The following is a 17,738-nucleotide window of genomic DNA, read 5'->3' on the forward strand; positions in this document are numbered from 1 at the left end:
GTCTCTTTTCCTGACCGTGAGAGGAAGACAACCAGTTATGTTGGTGCACAATGATAGGATGTACTCAAGAGCCAGAGAGAGGCAGGGGTCACTAGAATAAGAGAAATGATGGGCGGCAAACAAAAATGCAAAGCCAAGTAGTGTGGAAGAACATATACAGAGGAAGAGGATTCAGGTAGTAAGGCTCTGGGAAGCAGAGTTTGTACTAGCTTGGGAACATGGAGCCTAGAGTATGGACACATGACATGTCTCATCTCTGTGCTGTTGTCTGCATATTCCTTATCTCGGTGTCTGGTTCTGCCTCATAGTGTCAGTAATTATTGTGAGGCAAAAATACCTCAAAACTATGCTGATAATGTCACTTAGCCCTTTTTCTTTACTTGTTGCTAAGCATCGGTCTTAAAACAAATGGAAATAATATTTGCATTTTAATTATATTTCTTCAGTCCACTCATCTTTACGATTCAGGATGTGTCCTAACATGTTTCATTTTGGTTAAGCATTCTCAAATGTTCTGTTACATACAAGAAGTCACGGATGCTTAGATTCTTTAACCAAGAAAAGACATTTTCCTTTTTATGAATTATAAATCAAAGGACAGGGCCATCTTGGTAGCAAGTATCCCCCTTTTGCAATTTTTAGATTCTGTAACTGCTACTGGTATAAATCTTTTCTTAGAAATTTTACTTGAAATATGTTTTAATGGCTGGCTGGTAAACCTTTGCCCTAAGTTGGATACACAGAGAAGAGCTTAAGAGCTCAAATCCATATTTCATCCACATTGTTTTCTAGTTCTGGTCAGCTGTGCAGCACCTTTGTTACTTACTGTGTCTGCACATGACTGTGAGGTTCACAGTGTGTGTGTGTGTGTGTGTGTGTGTGTTTGAATGTATGTGCATTTGAGCACATATGTGCTTGTGCATGCATCTGTGTGTTTGTGTGACCCACTCATTGGATTAGCCAGCAGACCAGTTTGTACCAGACCATTGTGTCTCAATTTTTGACTTGAATAATTGTATATAGAAATATTTTATTCAGCTAAATGTATCCAGAAATCCTTAAAGGAAAGTTTTATAAGCTTGTCTTTCCTTTTGTTTGGTGTTTGTTTTTCTGTCCACAGTTAAAAGCAAAGTCAGCCCACTCAAAGTCAAAAGAGGGTGATGAAGCACACCGCTCCAAGATTGACAGGCCATCAAGGTAAGATGACTCCTGAAACGGAGAATGAGGAAGTTAGCTTTGGGTTAGTGAGGACCTGTCGGTTGTCTGAGAAGACTGTCCTTCCAGTGGTGAGCCAAAAATCTGCAATTGTTAGTTTCAAATGTCAAAGGGTTATTTTCAAACCCTAATCAGAATCTTACATTGGCAATAATCAGGTAAGGAATATTTATAATAGACACTGGGATATAAAAGGAGAGATTTCTGTGTTAAGTCTGCTTCTTGGCATTTAAGGAGTTGTACCCTCAGCTAGAAAGAGATGGAATTAACTAATTTCTACATTAAAATCTCAGATTTTAAATGTTTACTGAGGCTGAGAACATAGCTTACTAGATAAGAGCATTTAGGTGCACACCTGTGTTTGTCTTTCTGTGGTTGTGTGTGTATACAATTAATTGCTTTGTTGCAGATTCAGTCTCAGTGTAGCAAGTAGCTGACTGTGCTCAGTGTTCTTCCTGACTTACAGTCACGTGTTGAGGGACTGCTGTCTTTTCACCATTACTAGTCAACAGTTGAGTCTGGAAAAGAAAGTTCTATTTTCTTTATTATTTATATTGTCTTCCCAGAATGTTTGATCAAAATATGAAGAGAAGGCTTAAACACAGAAGGATGGCATGGATAAAACAGGGGAGGAGAATAGGGGGAGTTCTATCCATGGGAATAATCTATAGTTAAATAGGAACAAGAAACTTTGGTATTTAGCAAGAGGCAGACTATAACTAAGTTATGATTTGTACATTTCAAGCCCCTAGATGAAAGTGTGTTGAAAGCTTTCACTATAAAGAATGAATTGGAACTGGAGAGATGGCTCACAGAGGACCTGGCTTCAGTTGCTCATCATCTGTGGGGTCGCTCACTATGATCTTTAACTTCAGTTCAAGGGGACCTGTTGCTCTGGTCTAGCTTCTGACGGCTCCAAGTATGCAAGTGGTTCACACATGAACTTGTAGGCAAATACTCATACACATAGAAACATTAATTACACCTAGGTCCCAGAGACAAAGCCACCAACCAAAGAGCATACATGGATGGGCTGGTCTGTGGCACATATGTAGCAGAGGACCTCCTTGTCTGACCTCAGTGGGAAAGGATACACCTAATCCTGTAGAGACTTGATGTTCCAGGGGAGAGGGATGCAAGGGGGTGGAGGGTAGAAGAGGGTGGGTATGTGGGGGAGCACCCTCTCAGAGGCAAGGGGGAGGCTAGATAGGAGGAAGAACTCTTGGAGGGGAGCAGGGAATGGGGGCAACCTTTAGAATGTAAATAAGTAAAGTAATTAAAAAAAAAAAGAAAGAAAAAAATTAAAGGAAAATCTTTAGCCAGGCACAGTGGCACATAACTGTAATGCCAGCAATCCAAGAGGGAGAGAAACGGACGGGTCCCTGTGAGTTCATGGCAGTCCTGGGATACATAGTGAATTCCAGGCCCATGGAGCTACGTAGGAAAATCTAGTGTCAAAAAAACAAAAAACAAAACAAAATCAAAGAAATAAAACATTAAATTTAGACGTTAGTGAAAGAAGAAGGAGGAGTAGAAGGGAGAGGAGGAAGGAGAAGAGGAAGGAAGAAGGAAAAGAGAAAAAAGAAAAGAAAAAAGAAAGAAATGATGGGGCTGGAACAGTAGCTCAGTGAAGAGCACTGCCTGCTCAGAGGACCCAGGCTTGATCATAGCACCCACATTGCATCTTGACTGTGTAACTCCAGTCCCAGAGCACTGCACACATGTTTTTATAGACATACATGCAAGAAAAACACCCATATGCGCACACGCAAAATACAATAAAAAGAAAAAAGAGAGGTAGGCATGTTTAATCACATTTGCATGATAAACAACATACATGTACCTTGTAAATATGTCTATTTTGATGTTTCTATGTATCCATTAAAATTAGTTTAAATGAGCAAATAAGACCTAGGCTATACTCAGTTTGTAGAAGTATTACCTAGCATGAGAAAGCCTGGGTGTGATCCCAGCACTACAGAAACTGGGTATGTGTGTGTGTTGATCCTCACAGTAGGGAAGTTGAGGAAGATCAGAAAGCCAATGTCACTCTTGTCCATACAGCATGTTCAAGATAAGGATACAAGAAACCAGGCCTCAAGGAGAGGCTAAAACAAAAATAGAAAATGCACTATTTCAAAAGCTCTGAATTAATAAATTTTGGCTTATAATTCTCATTTAACATGTATTAAAATCACTGCACTTTGGAGACAGCCTGCCTTGCATGCATGAGTTAGAGCTCTGATCCCCAAACTCCCACAAAACTGGTCATGCTTGGTGGGCACCCGTCCTTACACTTGGGAGGCAGAGATGGCATCTTCAACACAAGCTGGTTAGCTAGACTTGCTGACACTGGTAGGCCCTGTGTTTAGTGAATCTCTGCTTTAATGAAGAAAGTAGAACGCTAAAGAGGGACATATGAAGCATTAACACCAAGCCTTCTCATGCACACATGTGTACAAACACAAGTTTGAACACTTGCATGCATTTATATAATGTATGTATGTATGTATGTATGTATGTATGTATGTATGTATGTAAAATAAGTTTTAAACATGTAAGATTCAGCTTATGTCCTTTCAAAGGTAAGTACATTTCGATACTGGGTTTGTATTTCTCTGAGGACAGCAGTAACATAATTGGTTTAAAATCTGTTGCTCTTTAGCTTTTTCTAAGCATGTATAGAATGTTTATAATTCTGTACATTGCTACAGCATCCAAGCAAAGAAAAAGAAAGTCTGTTCTCAGGAAGTAAATATATGGTTTTTATGTAGCCAGATGGGTTCAAATCATTTTTAGGGTGTTTTTATTCAGCCTCCAAAGTCCTTTGCTTCTACTGAACAGTAATACCTTCAACAGAAGATAAATAGGACTCTCTAGGATGACTGCTTGTGATGGTTAATCAAAATTAAAAACAAATTCTTAGAAAATAAATAGATCCTCTGAAGATTCCTATGCATATTGAAATGAACAACTGATCTTTTATCGTGCTGTTAGGAGTTAGAGTGGAGTGGCACACAGAGAACGCTATGTCTTCTTCATGCTGAAAGCATTACTTGTTTTAAACATTATTTGCTAAAATACTGTGTGTATGAGAAAACGAATGAATAAGGATTTTCTGAAACACTATTTCATAGTTTAAAGCCTACTTAGCAGCTTTGTGAGTATGTGCCTGTTGCAGTGTCTGTGTTCTCTTTCACTTTTAATTATGATGGAAAGGTTAGGTACCATTTACATAGACAGAGTTAGTGTAAAAGAGAGCAGAGCCCGAGTTCCCACAGTTATTCTGTGTAATACTTCAGCTTAGCAGTGGCATCAGGCCACAAGAAAAGAACCATGTGAATCTTAGACTAGTCACTGTCAAAGTCCTCATTTCTTAGTTTATACTAAGTTCTTTCCTCTTCTCTATGGAAATTAAGAATCAGTCAGTAATGTGTATTACTTCTAAGTCAGAAACTTCAGGGGGCATGCTTCTATACCTAGTAAGGCTGAGGCAGGAGGAGGTTGAGTTCTAAGCCACTGCTGAAGAAAACTTGTTTGAAGAAGGAAAAACAAAACAAAACTCCAGCTCCAGGCTTTTATACTGAAATGTCAGTTGCTTTTTGAGTTTTACTATAGAAACGTCTAAAACTTTTATAAGTCTCCTTTCCTTTCTAGTACATTCATACTGATATTAACTGTATTTATCTGCACTTGGTCATCTTTTGATCATCCTAATACTAGGGCTAAGATAAGAACCAACTCTAAGAATGAACATTTCTTTGCTTTTGCGATAATTACCAAGGTCACCAGATGATTTGTTAAGTGACATGGGTAACAACACTAGGTACGAGAAGCCTAAGGAGCTGCTTAGCCTGACTTGGGTGCAGGCAACCAGGCGCGGACTTTTGAAGTGAACTCTGAAGAACATTTAGTAGACTTGCTAGTTAAAATATAATTTTAATAGAAGGAAGTGGGTAATTGTAACACAGGAACTACAGAATAAACTCTTGATTTGTAAGAGTTTTCCCATCTTTAATGATAAATATCACTCACCTGGAAACAATCATCCTCATTGCAATATAATAGCGGAGGAAATAGCAAGTCTAGATATGTTCCTTGTATAGCCTGAGGAAGTCTGCTGGGATGGTCTGCTCTAGAAATGGCTGTGAAAACAAGGTGCATTGGGTATGTTAATGTGGCAGGGGATATTTTGCTGGGTTCCACCCATAAACAAAGAACTGCAGGCAGCTACTGGGGGCTGGGAGAAGGGGCAGGAGAGTTGGCTTTTTCCAGGATGAGCCAACTTGTCAGTTGTCCAGTGCACACTGGTCAGCTTGAAACAATATACACACAAACAACACAAATGGACTCAACAGGTTATACTTCATATGTGTGTGTGTGTGTGTGTGTGTGTGTTTGTGCATTCATGTACATGTTGTATACATATGTAATAAATATAATCAAAAGAAATCAATTTGAGGGTCAAGAGAGCATATCAGGCCTGAGGGAATGAAAAAGAAAAGGGAACAGTGATGTAATTCTACTTCAATTAAAACTACATATGTAATATTTGATAGCAACTGGGCCTGAGACCTGAGGGTGTGTTGGAGTGAATTGCTTGTCCCTGCCTGGACATCTCAGTGTTCTTTTCTTCAGATTTAGGGCTCTCTGGTAAAATTCATGAAAAAGTAAGAGAACTCTCTGCCGCAGTGATAAACATGCTCTCTTTTGGTCTTGGCTGCCATCCTTAGCCACCTTGTGAAGCTATGTCCTGAAGTCACTTGTTTTGTGTCACTTCTTCCTAACAAGCTTTGTGTTACTTTCTAAGGTGTTAAGATTGTCAGTCAGCATTGAGAAAAGAAGCAAACAATAGACTTAATATTTGCAAGCACATGATTTGTGGTGAAAGTAAACTGTGCTTAAAGTGTTTTTATGCATATAGCATGAACAAAAATACAAAAAATATCAAAGTGCATTTCCAAATGACGTTGGAATGTTTGAGATACAAGAATAAACAGATCTAGCAGGCCCTTAGTTCTCAGACTCTGTTGCTCTTTGGCTTTGGGCTGCACAGAGTACAGATTTTGACCTACAGCTTCCATTTGAAAGTATATAGACACATGTCATATGCAGGTACTGCTGCTCCTACAGATACACACACAGGTATAGCTCTGCGTTGATCAGAGCACTGTTCCAGAGTCTGCTTGATTGTGTTAACAGCTGTTTTCTCTCTAAGCTTAAGTGTATGCACGTGGGTCAGTCATTCACCTCATGTAACCATTCTACCCTGCAGACTTATGTTGTAGGCCAGAGACTTATGTTGAGCTATAGAGGGTTCTCCCTGTACATACAGTTTGACCCTTTCCGATACCCAGAAGGAGGATTCTGCTAAGGACAAGTAGAGAAATTCAGTGTTAGCTTTGATTTGGAGATTACATAATCAGTTTTGTACCAAACTGACTGGAATTTTTCAAGCCTCAACATATAATACTGTTACAGATCTAATCTATAATGGCTTTACAGGCTCCATGTTTTACTCAAAATGTAAGTATACCTTTGAAAAATCAAAGAATTAAGCTGTTTTGTCTTCCCGTTTTCAACAATGCCAAATATTTGCATGAGTCTATATTAAATAATTAATAAGTACTTAAAATAAAATTGTCCTTTTTGACATATTCTTTCTCTTTGACATGAGACCTTTTACATGACTTGCATAGGAAGTTGGAAGTGTTTTAAGGAGGACTTTGCCACCTAGTGGGTGAAGAACTGCTATTGCTCAAGAAAGTCCTCCCATTCTTGGTAGCTAGCCAGTGCACTTTCGGACTTCTTGTTTTCTTCTTTACTTTCTTTATTAATTTATTCACTTCTTTCTTTCCTTGGTAAAACCTGGCAAGGTGGAGTAAATTAAGGGCAGGCTATAACTCATTCACATAACGGTTCCATAACAATGACTCATACATATTAGGGGAAAAATTTAGAGACTTAGACACATCAAGACTAGTAAGATAAAAATAAATTAGTCAAAGACATGTAGCTATCGAGGAACAAAGGAGCTTTCTGAAGCACTGGACACTTGGATTCTACAGGAGGTCTTTTGCTGTGCTGCTCAATGGGAGCTGGAAGGGTGGTAGACATTTTAGATTCTTTAAATTCTGTTTGCCTGCAGACCACCACCACCTACCATGATGGGCCTTGAGGACACAGATCCCACCCATTTTACAAACCAGCACAGTACAACATGGCATCTTCCAAAGTCAGAGTCCTCACAGAAAGGTAAGGACGTCTGTGTGACCAAGCTGAGATCCTCTTTGCAAGCCTCGTGTTACCATAGGAAATGAAATGCTGTTTTTTAACTCTGGGGTGGAAAAAGTAAGCCATCTGTTGCCCAGCGGGTATTAAACACAAGAAAGCCAAAAGTAAATCGCTTTAAGTGCAAGGCTTTGTATGTATTTACACTTTTCTCCAGGGAGAAGTTATTGTTCTCTCTTCAGCTTATTGGGGGGAATTGCAGTCCCTCAGACTGGATTGCATAATCTGTATAGTTTAAACACCTGAAATCTGAAGGCTGAAGCTTTGCAGTCCTAAGACGCTCCTCAAACAGTTTCAGACTTTTGAAACATTTCAGATGTAGAAATTTCCAAAGAAGGGTACCTCACTTGCCATTCAGTAGTCAAACAATTAGTAGTGAAAAATTAGAGATAGTCTATGCATATGTTTCAAAGAAAAGTTTCAAAACTTAAAACAGTCTTGTTTCTAGCATGTTGGATGATATATGGCCATCCCTGAGGGTAGGAGTTAGATTAATAGTGTATACACATACATACATACCACGTAGTTCCTCACAGATGACAGGTGCAGTAAAGAAAATGAGAGAAGTGGAGAACTAGAGTTGATTAAGCAGAAAGGTAGTTGGATGAATTTGCTTTTCTAGTACACACACACACACACACACACGTCAAAGTTACATAGTGAGATAGTTTTCTTTTTTAACTTCTCTATCTATAAAATAGTGGTAATAAAGTAATTAGTGCAGAGTTGTCAGTCATGTAGAGTAAGCCTTGTAAAAGAATATTCTGTATGTTACTGTACTCCTGTACTCCATGAGCACAGAGAGATAGAGGAACCGCCAGGTCAGCATGGCCCACAGTGGGACCTTGGGAAGTAGGGGAGGAAAGGAAAGGTGATTGCAAAACAAGTTACAAGCATTAAGTCTCAGTATTTGATTGAACTTATTTGAAGATTTCTGAAGTGATATCTTTATCATTCTTTTTCACTTGCTGATGTTGTCAGTGTCTCTGATGCAGCCGGGACGCTGCATCTGGATTTGCTTCTTCTGAACTGAGTTTGTATTATTTGGGGACAGTATATGTCTGTCTGTATGTCAGTCCTCAACATATATTTGCTGCAAAGTATTAAAATGACAAATTGATTCTGTACATGAATATTTTGTAAGCAAAAGATTTCTAAAACTGCAAGGAGTAGCCATTTAGAGTACATAGAAATGAAGATGTATCTTGGGCAGGGAGACAGTAAATTAAAAATATTTTCATCTTTTTTTAATTTATTAAAAATTTATTATAAAGAACTGCAAATGAAATCTTTAGATAGCACAATAAAGCCGATTCAAGGCTTATCCACCTCCATGAAGTCATGTGGAGTTAGGAAGACTTCAGACTTCATGTAGAGCTTCATGTTGGAGTTTACATGTTGACTGTTAAGTATTTATTTTGCAGAATCAAAAATGTAAAAATCTGTGACAAAATTAAAGCTGTAAAGACAGTTAGCTTTCAGTTCTCCTTTCTGTCTCTCATACCTCCCCTTCCCCGATTACCTGGATTTTAATGGTTTTTCCTTTTTCTCTTTTCCCTAGGCTTCCATAACAAGCAGTAAAATAATACAAACAAAAAGGGATCGGCCTCGAAAATGGACTTCGTATAGCACATATTACTTCTTATAGCACATATTACTGAAAGATACAACATGCATTCCACGTTGGCTGTTGTCCTTCTGTGTGCCATTCTGGGAGTTGCTCTCAAGTGTTTTCTTAACTAAAAAAGTACTTCACTTCATTTTAAACTTTTGGTAATTTTGGTCACTTTGGCCGTGTAAGAAATGTAGCATCTGAACATTGGCCGTCTCTTCTGTGGATATGTTTCCTGGGATGTAGTAATTCTATAAAATTATTACACAGTTGCTAGTCATAGGATATTGGCGTCTAGGGAACTGAGTTTCTTTAGCAATTAGAAGTGCACAGGGATTCATTATGAAGTCAAGCATAGCGTTTGGATGGATGAGGTGTAGGAAAGCTGTGGAGCAGCTGCTTTGCTGTTTATTATGATAGTTTGAAAGATACAGCCTTTGCTTTTTTATCCTTTTCAGAAAAAGAAAAGCCACAACAATAAAGTACAGGAAAACACACAGAGCAGTGAAGTGTGTTCCTCTGAATAAATGGATGGGTAGAGGCTCTAGATGGCCTTGTAACCCTCACTCGTTATCGTGTACTGCTGTTTCCTCAGGACCAGGTCTTTTTGATGCCCTTAGGCAATGAATCATGTGTTAATATTAATTTGTATAGACTTTAATTGTCTGATACTTTCTCTCAGGTCCATGAGGCGTCAACTCAAAATTAAAGAACAAACAGCCTTCCATTGCCTTGCTTTTCTAAGTTAATTATAGAGCCAAAGGAATAGAACAGTTTCCATAGGACTTGGTACCATCCGCCCAACTAGCTGTGCACATCCAGCCTCCTGCTCCCAGGATATAGCAGTTTTTGTTGGCAACCTTGCAGTGATGTTTTATGCACCTGCAATATTAGATTAGTTCAGTGTGAAGTTGAACGTGATGAAGTGAGTCACTATCCAGGTGTATACATCTAAGCTGATGGTCATTGTATTCCTCTCTGTAAGACCTTTAAGCTCCTCTATAAAACTTTGTGTATTCATCCATACCACTTACTCAATATCAATGGCAGCTATGCTGAACCTATATATGATTGCCATTTTCCCAGCTTGACTTCCTGTTCTTTTCAATGTGTGGGTCTGACATTTTCTGTCATGTCAGTATGCTGTTTATTTAGAAAAGAAGAAAACAAGGTTGCTGAAAGAAATAATTTAAGGACTGCCTGCCTTCCATTTGCCTTGTCTTTCCAAACTGTCTTAAACTTGTGGAGGGTTCTGGAAGGCTGCTCCCAACAGATTTTGATCTCTGATTTTGAGAACAGTCTTTTGTTTCATAAAATGACACCCGATAGAAATTTGAATGAAAAGTGGCTAAGAGTGATGCTGTGGGAGCAAATGCAAGGGAGTGAACTGCAGGCCTGCGTGTCAGCCAGCAGATCCATGCAGGAGATCCTCCTTCTGCGAAGGAGGCAAAGGGAAAGCCCCGCCTTAAGCCAGAGTCTACACAGTGCTTTCCTCCCAGCTTAGTGTAATGCTATATCTTTCATTATCTGCCCTGTGATCTTACTTCATGTTTTTAAAAGATATTTTGAAAGGGTAACTTTAAAGAAAAAAAATATAGTTGCATTTTTATTTGCTAATTAGGCAAAGCAGGCAACATCTTCTGCCATATTTTTGTTTTTATAAATATTTATTTTTCTATCTCATGAAATGATCACTTTTAACTTTAAAAACTGTATTTCTTTTGTTTTGCATGAACTTCACTTAATCATATTTATTACTGTAAAATGTACATGTTTTAGTTTAAAAAATGCCAAGCCACTTAACCAGAATGCTGCAGTCTTACCTGTCGCCGTGGATGGCCAGAGGCAGTGCAACCTGTGTGATGGCTAGCTCAACATCAGTATTGGAAATTTTGTTACATTTTAAGTTCTTTTTAAAGTCTACAGTTTTAAAATATTTTGTTTGTCTTATTTTACTTTTGTAAAGTGAACAGTTTTTTTAAGAGTACCAGTAATTATTATGAGTAAGAAGATAGAAAAATATTCTTATTTATTCTTACTTAGAATTTTTTCTATCAGTCAAATAATATATCTTTGAGATGATTGAAACAACTAACAGCTCTTACTGAACTGCCAGTCTTCACTGTGGTCTCTGCTTTTTAATTTTTATATTGAAATGAAAGCATTTATTTTGTTCCTGTTATTGAGCACATGCAATTTAACTTATGAGGTCCACACAGTGTTATGTCTTGCTGTCAACATAAGAGTAATCCTTCTAGCTTTGGGAAATCTTTTTGTTTCTCAACTGTTTTTCTCTGCAGGCCATGTGCTGTTAACAGCAGCATTCCTGGATGAGCACACTATGTTAAGGAGCCTCATTATGAGACTGGTGTGTCACTCTCTCATTTCCATCCTAGAAAAGGGGCTAGATAAAAGTCAGATTAAATATGCTGACCTGAAAGAAAATTAATTCCAGTATTCAAGCTACTGTTAGTCATAATTGCCTTATTGGGAGAATAGAAAAATGCTTCTTTTGTGCTCAAAGAATATTGAGATTTTTTGCAAATGGCTTTGCATGCCATTGAAATGCTATGGGGTCAAGTGACTTTATGACAAATGGCAGTTGGTAATGAACTCAAAACCAAACTATGTATTTCTGATCTTGAGAAACATCTAAATTAGGAAGAGAGGTATGCATAAAAATGTGCCCAAAGAAAACTCTTCACAGTGGCCTGGGTCACTACACCTAGGCAGCAGTCTAAAGTATGTGACCTGTGGTCCACTGGATGCTTTAATACTATCAGAGCTTCTCTTAAGTCACTTTGTGCCAAATTTAAAACAAAAACAAAGACAAAAAACATATTGTAATATGGTGCATTCTGTTTACCACATAAGTGGTTAACATTTTACAGCCTTGACTTATAATATGAGTAATGCCTTTGTATAAATCTCACTTTGGGAAACATGAAAATGTTACTCTCCTTTAAAAGGTAACTTCTAATTGGCTGAGAGCATCAGCCTATTGAAGAGATGAGGCCCATGTAGAAATAACTCGAAGGCCTGAGATAGAATAGAGCGTGCAGTAAATGGCTACTTCCATTTGGGGAGGGTGGTGTTTGTGGAAGGAGCGCTGACATTGAAGTCACACTGACAAGGAGACATTGTTCCCTTTGATTTCACTGTGAACTCCGTGCCATGTTCTCATAGGACACTTGTACAAAACAGTCCCTACAACATTGAAAACCCGACCTTTGATTTATAGAAGTCTGTAATGTGTCTGTCATATGCTGTTTATGACTCGGTCACTCATTCTCTCTTCCTATCTCACAATCAGAGAAGTGACCCAGGAGAGTCAGCTCCTCTCTCTCTCTCTCTCTCTCTCTCTCTCTCTCTCTCTCTCTCTCTCTGTCTCTGTCTCTGTCTCTGTCTGTCTGTCTGTCTATCGGTGCCTGTATGCTGTAGAGCCATATCTGTATCTGACTGGTGACTGATGCTTCCTTCTTCCCACCCTGTAACAAGGCAGTGCAGGCAGACAGAAGCCTCCTGTGGAGTACCCTGTCCACGCTGCATGCAACAGTATTAGCTGAATATGTGCTGGGAGGTTTGTTTGTTTGGTTAGTTTTTATCATGGTGATATGTAAGATAATTAAAGGGAAGAGTTAAAGGCTTTGTTGCGTCTGCTATAACTCATCAGAAATGCTCAAATTTCATCGTAGCGTCTCCAAGAAGGTAGAGAGCTTGGAAAACATTAGTTATAGTCACCTTTCTGATGAGCCCTGCACTTTATGTCAGCAATGTCTGTGGAGATCAGTTTTGCCTTAAATTAGTTTGAGTCCACCCAAGGCCATTGTGCTTAGTATCATGAGCACTTGTCAGCTCTCCATTAGCATGCAGTTCATAACAGAGCTTCAAGCAGCAGCAGCACCCAGAGCTTTGAACCTCGCCCACTGTGCTCTGGGTGACTTGTAACATTAATAGGAATATCTTCTCAGTTCCCTGATAGCAGCGGCATGGCCAGAGCACTGCTGTGAGACAGTTCCCTGGCTGGAGTATTCACCCAGTGTTAACTTTCTGAACAGTTGGGGGGTTCTTATCCTTTTTTTTTTTTTTTAATGGTGACTACAAAAGATTAGAACAAAGGTTCTTTGGTTCAGTGACAATACTCAGATTATTTCTAAGAATTTTAGCGATGACCTTTGTGTATTGAAAAGCTTATTTACCATTAACAAATACAGGAGAAACCTCTCCCCCTCCCCCAAATGGATGTATTACTTGGAATCGTGATCTGAAAAGTGCTCTAGTTTATTTCTTTTAACAGAATTAAGCAGTTAAATGTGGCTATGGTTGAAAAGATAGAAGAACAGCTTTTCTAGGCTGCACACAGAAGAGTACAGTTATGCAGGTAACCACACTGATTTACATACGTGTTTGCCACTAAAATCCATTTTCTGCCCTTATAAATTCGAACACTGCTACTAATATGGTCATATAGGTTTCATATGCCTCTGTGTATTACAAGTAAAAAAAAAAGTTTTTTCTCCTCATTTTAAAAAGTTACTTTTCATAATATGCTGACTTAAGCATTTTAGATCAGGGCAAGCTTAATTATGTAACTGTGTTGCCCAGGTTTTTATTGGTGAAATTCAAATATGAAGATGAGAAAAAATTCAAAAGGTTTGAGTAACAAATTAGCAAGAATTGCCTACAGTAAAGAGTAGGCATTGAGAGGCTATGCAGTAATGGGTGGCAGTCTTTGGATATATTGCTACACTGATTTCACACTATGCTGAAATTGATTCTAGCTAAAAATTTGATAAGAGTTTGGGTGTGAGAAGTTTTATACTTATGTATGAATCGTTTCTAAATTCCTTTAGATTGTAGACCTTGATGTAACCCGAAAGGCAGATGTCCTATCCCAAGGATAGCTGTATTTTTCATGGTTTTAAATGAGCAACCAGATATTCATTTCATGAAATAATGTAAATATTAGAAAGTAATATGGATAAATGACATATAAAAGTGACATTTCCAAATGACAATTCTCTGTAATGCCTGTTGTCTGCTAAGAAGAATCTATCCCTGTGAAACATTTGAAAGGTGCTGGATTTGAAAGTACTAGAGTTTGTTACATAAATCAAGTTTCTCAGGATATTTGAGGTGATACTGCCATTTATTTCTGTTATAATTTGGAAAAAAATCATTTCTTTTGTTACACTATGAGGAAACTGCACACTTTATTTGGTAAGAGTCCTTTAAGTTCAGTAACCTAGAGATGAGTATAAAACAAGTGTGGGATCCCAGCGCTGGTCAGTTTACGGTCAGCCCACCCCTCAGTGGGGAGGTGTGAAGGAGATCCCAGTGCTGGTCAGTTTATGGTCAGCCCACCCCTCAGTGGGGGGTTGTGCAGTACATATTTTATGGAGCTGAATGGAACTTCAATAGAATATCGTCCCTTGTCTGAGGAAAGACCACCTCAACCACATGCCTATCTAGAGATTGAATAAAACTGTGAGGAGACACTGTGTGGATGCCTTAAGATGGCTGGCGCTGGCTGCAGGGAACAATCTATTTCAGCTCATCTTCATAAAGCCCAAGATGCTCCCGTGCATAACCTTGTTGAAGAAATGAGAAATGCGGTGCTGGCTACTTTGATGTGTCTGGGGAGGCTGGCGTCATTGGTTACCATCATTAAGTCACTGTCCAGTGCCCAAGCCTTCCTTCACTACCACTCATATGTCTACATCCATTCATTCATCTATGCAAGCTTGTGTTTTTGTGGTTTGTATTTTACACCTGGACATCAGGTTTAACATTGGTGTTTTAAATAATTTTTAAACCAAAGTATTTTATGAGTAAGTCTATGTGCTCTGTTTTTGTGAATGTTTTGAGATAAATACCTATCTTGTTTTCTCTTAATAAAGTCATCCATTTATTAAGTCAATGATGGCCTACTGTTTTCATTGCTACACTCAAAATCTGAAGTTTGAGAGAGTTACAGCATATATACATACATACATACATACATATATTACTTTTTATATATAAGAGAGCACCACTAGGTTTTTGTAGATACTAGTAAAATTTTATGGCTCACCATGTTCTTTAGTTGAACTTAATGCATACCAGTACACTGTAGAGTAAAAATTTCAACAAATAGTTCAGAATGTAAGTCATAAAAGTACCTCTATTTTGTGTGTGATGTTTGTTGACAGAGGTGATACATTCTGTGAAGGTTCACACAGTAACCCTCATGACTAAACTTGTCTCAGTACAAATCACCCTGTCTTGTTGAAACATAAGTGAGTTGTGAGGAAATGGAACCATCAGCTCACTAACATCTCGACAGTATTTTATCCATGTAAGAGTTGTCCTTTAATCTTACTGTCTAGACAACTGGTATAAAAGCGTTCAGAAATCTTTTAAAAGCCCAATGCTTTTTCGGTTACTACTGACTTTACTGTTAAATACCCCTGGGGATCCTCTGCAGTTAATTTCTTCTCCAGCAAATCTAATAGGAAATTATACTGGTTCACTTTTTGTCAACCTGACAGACACTACAGTCAGCTAAGAAGAGAGGCCTTGACTGAGGAAATGTCCCCATCAGATTATCCTTAGGCAAGTCCCTGATGGGAGCATTTGTTTGATTCACAATTATTGTGAGAAGGTCCAGGTCATTGTGAGTGTTGACATCCCTCTGCAGATGTGGGATGTATACGAAGTCAAATACTCTCGTTGTATCTTAAAGTCATCCATATATTAAATCAGATATAGTCTCATATTTACCAAATCACCAAGGACATCAAAGCAATTTTTATTTTTTTTTTCTTTTGATAAAATGGTACCAATAAATATTTTCAAAATACTAGCAGAATCTTGTCACTTTTGTGCTTTTGGGTTAAACACAAGCAACATGCACAGAGAAATTTCAAAAAGTTCAAAATGTAAATCATAAAAGCATCTCTAATTTGTGTAAGGTGGTGCCCCACACCTGAGACTTAGCAGAACTTTGAACTTCCAAACTAGGATTAAGAGTTTGAAATGATTTCACTGCAGTATAATTTATTAATAAATCCCAGCATGGAGTTACTACCCACCTCAGTGTTTTATGTTCCCAAATGAAAGACACACATACCCAGACATAGCCTTTATACTTTAATATACCTTAAGCAGCGTGCTGACTGGTCAACTGCCTGCCCTCCATGCTGTTAGCATCTACCTCCCACTGTACTCTGAGTTCCTAGTTACTGATTTCTATGTCTTGGCTGCTCCTAAATCCAGTCAGCCATTTGGGCCATTTTCTTGGCCCAGAGCCCAGGGCATACTCCTTGCTTCTCTACCCCATGGGCAGCTAAACCCTGCCTATGTCTCTCTTCTCCAGCTATTGGCTGCTGACAACTTTATTTACCAATCAGAATTAAGTGGGGACAGGTTCCAAGAAAATACATGCAGACCCTCGTGTGCAAACAGTTTTAGGAGACCCGATTAGCATTAAAATACATGTAGGTACATTTCTCCTTCATTTTAGGGGAGGAAATAACTAGTGTTATTGTATCTGGGTTTCATGCTTTGACATGCAAACAAAACAAAAGCAGCTGGGTATTACAGAAACATGAATCCTCCCTACCCCAATAGATTCAGTGTTGCTTCTGTATATATGACTTTAGGGTTGGCAGCTTTATATTGTGTAGTCAATTAGGGGCTCATTCACTGGTAGTTTCTAAGAGTTACACTGTTAATTCTGACAGACGCATGCTTTTGTAATTCTCTGTGAAGATAGGAACTCAGCTGTGCTACAGCTAAGGGCCATTCTTGGTACTTTGTTTTAGGAAAACTATATTCTGTGTATTCATGAGTGAAACTTGATTTTATTACTTTACATAAAAATTAGAAAATATGCTATCAAATATCCGTTAGCCATACAAACTACTGAGGAATATCTTAGTTGCATAATAATCTGCAGGGTATACTGGAAAAATAGATGGAGTTTCTATCACATATCCGAGAGTTGAGTAGAAGGATGATGTTCATATTTATATATAATAAATAATGATATACAATTGCCTATAATAAGAAAATTCAATAATGGTAACTAAAGAGAGGGAAGAAATTCTGTGGATTTATAGAAGCTACATACAGAATATTTCTGATTTTGAAAACTTTGATAGAGTTAGGTATCATAAATAATTATGAAGTAAATTTTTATAATTAGTAAATTGATATACAACAAAGAATTTCAACTCTCTATATCTAGGTACCTATGTTAGCCCTAAATTTAACTATCTTTGTCCCTATGTTTTATTTCTTTGCTTATTTTTCTATCTATAGCTATCTACCTATGTATATTTCACCCATCTACTTCTGTTTCCATGTATTTATATGTTATGCATCACTTCTCCCATTTATCTCTGCTTCTATGTTTGTATCATCCACATTTCTCTTCCTGTGTCTATATGATTCTTTGCTCCCATTTTTTTCTGCTGCTATTTATGTACCCATTTAGCCACAGCTCCCCTTTCTGTTTCTATATTCTCATGAATTCACAGACCCCCTTTTCTTCTGCCTCTTTCTGTATATCTTTCATCTCTACCAATTCTGTGTCACTCTGTCCATGTCCTTGGATATTTTAAAAGTATATTCAACA

The 17,738-nt window shown here is 38.1% G+C and overlaps 1 protein-coding gene across 6 annotated transcripts in view; it reads left to right on the top strand.

Annotated features, from left to right (window-relative positions):
- The window catches only part of Ccdc50 (coiled-coil domain containing 50), a 65,154-nt gene extending 50,116 nt beyond the window's left edge, over positions 1-15,038 (top strand). For all 6 annotated transcript variants that reach the window (XM_011246002.3, NM_001289436.1, NM_026202.4 and 3 more), the window contains 3 exons: positions 1,121-1,197; positions 7,364-7,470; positions 9,068-15,038. In XM_011246002.3, the coding sequence (XP_011244304.1) occupies positions 1,121-1,197; positions 7,364-7,470; positions 9,068-9,087 (204 nt within the window). In that variant the 3' untranslated portion in view covers positions 9,088-15,038. The remainder of the gene's footprint in view (positions 1-1,120; positions 1,198-7,363; positions 7,471-9,067) is intronic.
- The last annotated feature ends 2,700 nt before the right edge of the window (positions 15,039-17,738 follow it).

The sequence above is a fragment of the Mus musculus genome, chromosome 16, assembly GCF_000001635.26.
Source record: "Mus musculus strain C57BL/6J chromosome 16, GRCm38.p6 C57BL/6J".
Taxonomy (NCBI): domain Eukaryota; kingdom Metazoa; phylum Chordata; class Mammalia; order Rodentia; family Muridae; genus Mus; species Mus musculus.